Consider the following 8,993-nt stretch of genomic DNA (forward strand, 5'->3'; position numbering starts at 1 on the left):
CCGCGTTTCACCCCCAAAACGAGCGCGGGAGCCGGGCGGGGACGGCGACCGTGCGAGGCCGTGCCCGAGGGTGGGCCCCGTCCGTGGGACACCGGCGGGGACATTTTTGCCCGTTTCGTTGCGTAATTTTGTTGCCGTTGCCGGCTGCTGGCCGGGGGCCGGGTTCGCCTTTGCCTGGGGGTTGCGGGGGGCTGAGGCGGTGCGTGTGTGTGCGTGTGTTGTGTGTGTGTGCGTGTGTGCTCGCCGTGTCCCTCCCTCCCTCCAGCCACCCCACCCCCGGGGAGGGGAGGGGAGGCGGAGGGTGGTGATGGGGGGGGGCTCCGACGGCTCGCCTCTCTCCGGCAGCCCCAGTCTCTCCACCAAACGTCAGGGAGGTCATTAATAACCAATTAGGAGGGTCAATGAAGCTCATATATAGGCGGGCGGGAGCCGCCGAGCCGCAGCGGAGCCCGTCCCGCCGCCCGCGCCCCGCCGAGCCCGTCCCGCCCCGCCGCCCCGATGATGGGCTCGGTGCTGCCCGCCGAGGCCCTGGTGCTGAAGCCCGGGCTGAAGCCGCCGGGGCTCTCCCTGGCCGAGGTGATCACCTCCGACATCCTCCACAGCTTCCTCTACGGCCGCTGGAGGAACGTCCTGGGCGAGCAGCTCTTCGAGGAGAAGAGCAGCCCCAAGACCGCCTTCACGGCTGAGGTCCTGGCCCAGTCCTTCTCCGGAGGTGAGTGGCGGCACCGGACCCCCCCTCCCCTCCTTACCCCCCCCTCGGGACCCCCGTACCCCCCGGCCCCGGCGCCCCGCTCTCCCCAGGCGTGTAATAGCAGTTGACTGGGGAAGAAGGGCTTTAAATTCATTTGGTTAACTTGGGCTTGACCTGAGAAAGTTCCCACTTAAACCGCGGGCTGGGGGGGTCGGGGGGGGGGGCCGGGGCCGCCCCGCATTCAGCCGCTCAGGACAATATCTTTTCTCTCGCCCCGGCAATGCCGGGGCGTCCCGGGCTCCCTTTCCCCCCCCCTCTCGGATTTCTGTTCCTCTCTTAATTTACCGTGAAGGCTAATTCCATTTCCATTCACGATATGTCAACCATCTCATCTCCCCATTTTGTAAGAGGAATTCCTGGGCCCTTTTAAACAAGCCCCCGCGCCATTCAGCCACAATGTACCGCTACAGCATTCCGAAAGGACTAATGAATTTAGAATTAGCAATTTCTTTCTAGTTGAGTTTAATGAATGCAGATCACTTTAACAGCATGACAAATTGCTGGATGGGCCGAAATAGACACCATTTAACCCCCTTTCCCAGCCCCGTTCCCTCGCCCAGCCCGGGCTGCTTTTCCCAGGTACCTCCTCGATGCCCCGGCGGGAACCTTGTACTGCTTTGTAGGAGCAAGGCTGGGCGGCTAAAAGGCTCAGAGCCAGGATTTGGGCTGGGGCCGGGGGTGGGTGTCCCCCCTGTCCTCCTCCTCGGGCACCCCAGGGCTCGGTGGGCGGGTGGAGGGTGGCCGGTCCCCGTTCCGAGCCCTCTCCCGCCGCCCGCAGAGGTGCAGAAGCTGTCCAGCCTGGTGCTGCCGTCGGAAGTGATCATCGCCCAGAGCTCCATCCCCGGCGAAGGGCTCGGCATCTTCTCCAAGACCTGGATCAAAGCCGGCACCGAGATGGGACCGTTCACGGGCAGGGTCATCTCGCCGGAGCATGTGGACCTGTGCAAGAACAACAACCTCATGTGGGAGGTAACGACACCCAACCCTCCCGCTTACCCCCAGCCCCGGCTGGCTCGGGGAGAGGCAGGGACAGGGTGCTGGGGCCCACAGGCTTTGTCCCCTGCTTGCGTGCCGTCAGGCACCCGCCCCGTGCCTCAGTTTCCCCCTTCAGGCAAAGATCTGGCTTCTCCCAGGGCAAGTGGGTTTAGGGGACCCTTGGGGTGCAGCCAGCTCTTGGAGGAGCCCCGAAACGCTGCTGCTCGTGTCCCACGCAGTGGACTCACACCCTGCCCTGCCCTTCCCGGTGAAAGCCCCGGCTGGCACCTGCCCGCACCGTGCACAGCGGGCGCAACCAGCACTGCCCCGTCCCAGCCCCGTTACCCTGAGTGAAGCTGTGGGGTCTGGGGGGGTATGAGCTGCTGGGACATCACGTGTTAATGCCCAGCTAGTACAGGGTGTTTTCCTTTTTTTTTTTTTGTTTTGTTTTGTTTCACTGAGTGTCAGACTTGCACTTTTAAATTATTATTATTATGATTTTATGCCTAATAGAAACCTGCCTCACCTTTCCTGCCACCCTGCAAAGTATCTTCCCCCGAGAGCCGAGTCTGGCAGGCACCTTCCCCCTGCTCCCGGGGATGCCCCTGCTCCCACGGGCAGGATGCTGAGCAGCCCCTTTGGGGCTGAGCCGCTGGCAGGGCTCTGCCGAAAAGGGGGATGAGGCAGGGAGATGGGTTGTCCGGGTGGGCATGGGCCGGCGGGGCCAGCCGTGCCCGCCCAGCGGGAGCAGGGCACCCTTCCCCAGCCCCGCTGCGGATGCGCAGTCCGTGAGCAGGAAGGGTTCGGGCAGCTCCCGGCTGCGGCAGGGTCTCAGCCCCGAGGCCGCGCTGGCTTTGAGCTTGTCCCCGGCCGGGGACTTAATCCCGGGGGCAGGAGATGCTCAGTCCGCTGTGGGCAGCATCGCTCCCAACCACTCTCTTCCCCTCCCAGGTCTTCAACGAAGATGGCACGGTGCGGTACTTCATCGATGCCAGCCAGGAGGACCACCGCAGCTGGATGACCTACATCAAATGTGCCCGGAACGAGCAGGAGCAGAACCTGGAGGTGGTCCAGATCGGGAACAGCATCTTCTACAAGGCCATTGAGGTAAGCAGGGCCAGGAGGCAGCTGGGCAAGCCGTGGGAGCGGAGCAGGGTGCTGGGACCCCCCACCTCACAGACCCTTCCTTGTTCTTTAGGCCGTTGCTTGGGCATCTGTGGGAGCACAGGGTGGCTTTGCCATCCCCGGCACCCGGATCCCTTGGGAAAAGCCATCGCAAGGGGTTCAGAGAGCCCATAGGGAACAGCGAGTGGCCTTTCTCCTTTCTGTCCACTTTTGGTGGGCTCATGGGGTGACATGTGCTGAGCAGAGGGACAGCAAACACTGCCCAAGCTTGTTTTGGGGTGTAAAGTGTGAAAAGAGCTGCAGTCCTGGCCCAGACCAGGCTTTGGGCAGGAGTGGGGTTTTGATGCTCTCTTGAAAAATGTGAATTTTGCAGAACCTGCTTCTCTGTAGCAGGGAAAAGCTCGGGGGGTTTCCATGAAACCCAGGTGTCAGACTCTGCACAGCTTTCACCCAGGAGTCACGAGTGGCTCCGGCTGCAAACGGAGTGGGAGAGGAGGCTCCGGGCTGCTGGAGCCAGGCAGGGAGCCGCAGGGCAGGCAGGGTGTGACGCTGGCACGGCTGTGCCTCGCGGTGGGCTGTGGAGAAGGGCTCATCCTGCCCGGCTCATCCATGCACTCCGTACAAAGCGCTGTTGGGTGCTGGCCCGCGGGGAAGCAGGGGCAGGTGCTGGGTCCCTGGGATGTCTCAGGGCGCAGGCTGGAGGTATCCCCACCCTACAGCTCCCTGTGGGAGATGCTGGGACGGATGTTGGTGTCCAGCTCCCGGGCAGCATTGGTGCTATGTGCGTACAGGTCACGCAGTGCCAGTAGTGTGACGGTGGGGACTGGCCCTGCTTGTGCACAGCGTCCCCATAACGCGATGCTGTTGCGGGCGGGGGAAGGTGGGAGCTCAGGGAGGTCTCCCTGTGCAGCTGCTTCGGCTTAGAGTCACGAGAGGGACATCTCCCGCTCCACCCCAGACCGGCACTGTGGGACCATCCCTCTCCAATCTCGGGTCCAGAGTCTCAGATGCTCAGGAGCGTGGGCTCCCATGGCTTCTCACAGCTGGGAGAGGGTCTTAGCTGGGAAAGAGTGCAAGTGCCCACTGTTCCACGGGCAGGGGCAGCTCCCCGGGTCTATCTGGGCTCCTGCGCTGGCTTACAGAGGAGCAGACGCTCGAATGCTCCACGGCACAGGACCATGGCTCAATCCTGCACTGAGCCAGCATCAGGACTGGGCTTGGGACTGCTGCCGCGAGATGGGAAAGGCGAGGGGGTGGGTAAGAAGAGGACAGGTATTTTGTTCCGCTGCGGGAGAGTCCCGTGAACCTCCTCAAGGCTCTGCCGCCTGTCCCTGTGCAGCGCTGCAAGAACCCCGAGCGCTTCGGTGCAGCTCTCCCCACCCTGGACACCCCATCGTAGGCTTCAGCTGCACCCGGATTTAAGACCTGGTATTCTTGTGGGCAGCTGTGCCTGTTGTGAGAGCAGTTTAATTGCTTTTTATCACTGTTCTTAAATTATGCAAAGAAGTAAAATAATTCCAGGTAGTTGTGGCGTAATTCGGAACGCAGCCATGCCTCTCACGCCCTGTGTGTGCACAGACGATGGGGCAGGTGAGCCGACACTTGGGGACGTGTGTGTAGAGGCCCCGTACAGTCACGGTCGATCTGCAGGTTGCTGCCAGGGCTGAAGCAGCCAGTGCCAGAGCAGGATGAGTTTAATCCCCTCAGCACAAGCAGCAAAGCTGAAATATTCACAGTGCTGAACCCTGGGTGATGGGGAGGTGATGGCAGGGATGAAGAGTGCCTGCCGTCACGCGGCAGTGTGCTCCCGGGCACGGCAGTTCTCCTGCTCCTGCTGCCGCCGGGTCAGCACGGGTCCCCCCATGCCGGGAGGAGCAGAAGGGGCCAGGAGTTTCCATGTGAGAGCGCGAGGAAGGGACGCATGGAGGGGGCGAGGAGCTGGGTCACAACTGGGTACAACAGGTTGGGGATCTGTGTCGTTCGTGGGCTCGCCATTCCCGCCCGTGCAGCACGCCTGCAGGCAGTGTGTGCCCAAAACCGATCGCTTGTTCAAACTCACTGGGGTTTGTGCGCCCAAAAAGAAAAGGAAAAGCAAGAGAGCATTTTCTTTCTGTGGTTCTCTCTCTGCTCGTTAATCCCCCAGCACGCAGTCACGGCCACGCAAACGCAGCATCTCGGAGCTGAGCGAGCTCCCCGCTCGTTCCCCACCGCTCCTGCCTTGTCCCCTCCCTTGCCACAAACCCTGGGCCGAGTGAGCAGCACCGGCCCCAGACCAGATGGAACGGCTCAGTCTCGGGCAGGACACGCAAGCACCGACCCAATCTCAGCGGTGCCCTCCCCAGCAGCACATGTCACCTGCCCTGTCCCCCTCTGTCCCTGCGCAGCCTCCTGCCCCATGCCCGCTGCACCCCCTCCCCGGCCGGTACCGTGAGCTGCCCAGCTCCACCGCTCTGCACCCGCCTCTGCTGCACCGTGGCTCCAGCGCATCTCTTAGGATGCCTTTCTCGCCCACCCACCACAAAATCAGATTTATTGGGTGCCTTTTTCACTATTTGCCTTTAATATTTTCACGTGTTTTGCCCGCTCGTGCCGTTCTGTGCTAGTTTGTGTTTCCCGACCTCTTCTTCACCGATTTCAAGTTGCCGCTGCTGGAAAATAAAGTGAGGGCAGCGAGTTTTGGCCTTTAATCTGAAGGCTACGAGATTGCTGGGGGGCAATTTAAATTGCTTAGGAGTGTATGCACATAGGTGCTCACCTGCTGCTGGCATATGTGCTCCAGCTCCACTGAAAGATACATGTGTGTGCACATAGGCAATGTGTTTTATCCCTTTGGTGATATTTTATTCTATTTATTTGTATTAAAAATAACTCCCTTCCTGTTAAGAGAAAATGACACCAAGAAACGGCACCAGTCTGGGGTGTGAAACGATACTGGCTTCCCCTGCCTCTCAAATCCCTGCTCTGCAGCCCCAGTGAGGTCTTTATGCAGACAAACACTTCAACATAGGAAGTTAAATTCCCATTACTTTCAGGTGCTTAAAATTAGGCACATTTTCAGTGCTTGGGTGATCTGACTTATGATCTGTGTTTTGTGAGGATGATGCTTTTCTAGGACTACTGTGTATGGAAAGCCGTCCCCTGAAATGGGGGACGTTCCCATTTCTAAATTAGGTTCTTAACATTAGGGATCTGCAAGGGAAAAATACGTGTATTTTTTTATGAAGCGAGGTTGTTATTAGTGTTGCCTGAAGCAGCTGCTCCGGTGTGAGAGCATCCATCTTCCCAGCCACAGCTGCTGCGCACGGGGAGGCTGGAATGGCATTTCCCGGCTGCTCGCTCCGGCTGCCCCGGCAGCGGAGGAGCATAACGGGAACAACAGGGAAAGGAGAAGAGCGTTCGTCTCTGGGGAACAGGAGCGTGGGTGGTGCAAAGCCTTTCCCTGGGCTTATGGGTCTCCTTGAGCTGCTGCAGGCAGTGGGGCTTTGGTCTGGGACATAGGCATCCACGGTCTCCACAGCAGCCCCGGAGCTCTCCTCCGACCGCCGGGCTGAGGAGCCCTTCACTGGCCCATCTGCGTTTCCACCCACTAAAACCAGCCCCAGCGGGGTTGGGTGGGAGATGCTGCCCGTGCTCTACAGTGGAGGGTGCCGCCGGCTCCGTCCGGAGCTGAAACACTCTGCAGGAGCATGGAGCCGGGGCTGCATGACACAGCTCCCTGCTTTGCTGTGTCATTTGCACCTCACTGCAATTCGTGGGTCCACAAATGGCTTGTTTGTCCTTGTGTCTGTCCTCGTCTCCCCAAGGTGCAGGGACCTCTGGGTCCTTCCCTCCAGAGACCCCAGCTCCATCTGTGTGCCCTGTAGTTGCTTATTTGCCTGTCACTTTGCTTGCGGCCCAGCCTGGGGAAGACCCCGGTGCAGGTTTGTGCCGGTGCTGGATGGTGCTGAGCCGTGCCCCCGTCTCCAGCCCTGCAGCCTGGGCTGTGCCGTGCCTGCCTGGGGGGTGCTGGGACCCCCGGCAGGTCCCAGAGGGCAGCAGGGTCTGGCAGGAGATGGGGTATGGCCAGCGTTGGTCTGAAGCGACCAGCTGAGGATGCATGGGGAGCCGCTCACCGTCCCCTCCTGACACCCCTGTCTGTATCTCTCTTTTTAGATGATTCCTCCGGACCAAGAGCTGCTGGTCTGGTACGGGAACTCCCATAACACCTTCCTGGGCATCCCAGGTGTGCCGGGGCTGGAAGAGGAGCAGAAGAAGAACAAACATGGTAGGTAACAGCGGAAACAGCCATGGGTGCAGCATCCCTGCCTGTTCTCTATTCACCCCGTCCCCAGCTCTGAGGCCATGGGGTAGGCACAGGGCAAGGGACACCCCAGGGAAAATGCCAGATCCCCCAGCTCTCTGGGGACAAACACAGGGACTACGAGACAGATCCACACAGCTTGAGCAGGTCCCCAGTAATTCGGTGGGGTTGCCTCCGGGCTGGTTTGCCCACGGCTGTTGCTGGTGTGGTGGCCAGACCCAGGGAGGAGCAGGGCAGAGGTGTGAAGCAGCCCCAACGCCCTGCAAAATGCCGGTGTGCCTGCTCTGTGTTTAACAGATGTTTCCCCAAATCACCATCGCAGGAGGCTTTTCTCTCTCTGGGCTTTTGCTCTCTGCTTGTCGTGGTGGTTCCCCGAGGTGCTCCTCTGCGGGCAGGCAGCAGAGCTGTTGGGCACTTTTGGGGGATGCTGTGCTCAGAGTCCGAGCCCATCTGTGCTCCCCAGCCCCGCTCCGAGAGAGCCGGGTCGGACCCCAGTGGAGCAGGGGGAGAAGTGTGGCTGCGGGCTGGGGGTTCCTGCGTTCACCCCCTCCAGCTCTGCTCGCAGCCCAGGGAGGGGAAAAGCACTTTTTGCGCCCGTCTATAGGGAAGACAGGTCGGCTTGAGTGCTCTCCCTCACCCGAATCTGAGCCCGTTCCCAGCTCTGGCCCTATCCCAAAGCCCCGAGTGCCAGCCTGCGGCCCCGCTCTGCCCCGGAGGGGCTGTCCCTGCTGGTGGGCACCCGGCAAGGGGGCACGGGGCGGATATTTAGGCTTGGGGGCTCAGAGAGGGGGTGAGCTGCTGTGCTGTACGGCAGCTTCTGACCATGCCCTGTTGTCCCCAGAGGATTTCCACGCCGTGGAGACGGGCGCCAGCACGACGGGGCGCATGCGCTGCGTCATCTGCCACCGCGGCTTCAACTCCCGCAGCAACCTGCGCTCCCACATGCGCATCCACACCCTGGACAAGCCCTTCGTGTGCCGCTTCTGCAACCGCCGCTTCAGCCAGTCCTCCACCCTCCGCAACCACGTCCGCTTGCACACCGGCGAGCGTCCCTACAAGTGCCAGGTTTGCCAAAGTGCCTACTCCCAGCTCGCCGGGCTGCGGGCGCATCAGAAAAGCGCTCGCCATCGGCCCCCCAACGCCTCCCTGCAGGCTCACTCGCCGGCCCTGCCCGTGCCCCATCCCGCCTCGCTGGCCCATCACATCCCCACCATGGTGCTGTGAAGCCCCGGCGCGGCAGCGGGTTTTCGGACAGCAAAGACTGGCGCTGAGACACGCAGTGAGCTGGGGGGTGCTGGCCCCCAGCAGAGCTGGGGGGCAGAGGCAGCGCTGCTTTGTGTGTTCAAGGCGGGGGTGATGGTTTATTTTCGGAGCGTTGCCGTTTGCAGGGGGTTTGGTGGGCTGTTCGGTGAGCGAGGGGACCCCTCCCCAGCTCTGCAAGCTGCTGGTGCAGCCGCATCGCGTGGGATCCTCCCCGGGGAGATGCAGTGAAGGGTGGGCTGCTGGTCCCTGGGGTTGGCCAGGGGAGAGGGGCGAAAGGGACACAGCGGGACCTCCTGCTTGGATCTCCCGCTGCATGGGGGGAGGGCTGGGGCAACCTAAAACCTGCGCCTGGATGAGGCACACCTGGGTTTTACAGATAATTTGGTGGAAGAAAAATGTCTCTGCTCCAGCGAGCATCCAGCAGACGTGTGCCCGTTGAAGGGCTGGCACAGCCCTGCTGCAGCCACCCGGCTCATGCCTCCTGGTCCCAGGGGCAGCTTTGGCCCTGCTGGCTCTTCCCAAGGGACGTCTACCTCCTTGGGAGCCCTGATTTAGCAAACGGTCGGGTTTTACCCCCCT

At 61.3% G+C, this 8,993-nt stretch overlaps 1 protein-coding gene across 1 annotated transcript; it reads left to right on the forward strand.

Moving 5' to 3' along the window:
* The first annotated feature begins 456 nt into the window (after window positions 1-456).
* On the forward strand, window positions 457-8,676 carry PRDM12 (PR/SET domain 12). Its single transcript, XM_075439482.1, has 5 exons — window positions 457-712; window positions 1,530-1,720; window positions 2,678-2,833; window positions 7,004-7,115; window positions 7,993-8,676. Exons 1-5 carry the CDS (start codon window positions 499-501, stop codon window positions 8,373-8,375), a joined length of 1,056 nt encoding a protein of 351 aa, XP_075295597.1. The 5' UTR covers window positions 457-498; the 3' UTR covers window positions 8,376-8,676.
* The last annotated feature ends 317 nt before the right edge of the window (window positions 8,677-8,993 follow it).

The sequence above is a fragment of the Opisthocomus hoazin genome, chromosome 19 (genome assembly GCF_030867145.1).
Source record: "Opisthocomus hoazin isolate bOpiHoa1 chromosome 19, bOpiHoa1.hap1, whole genome shotgun sequence".
NCBI classification, from domain to species: domain Eukaryota; kingdom Metazoa; phylum Chordata; class Aves; order Opisthocomiformes; family Opisthocomidae; genus Opisthocomus; species Opisthocomus hoazin.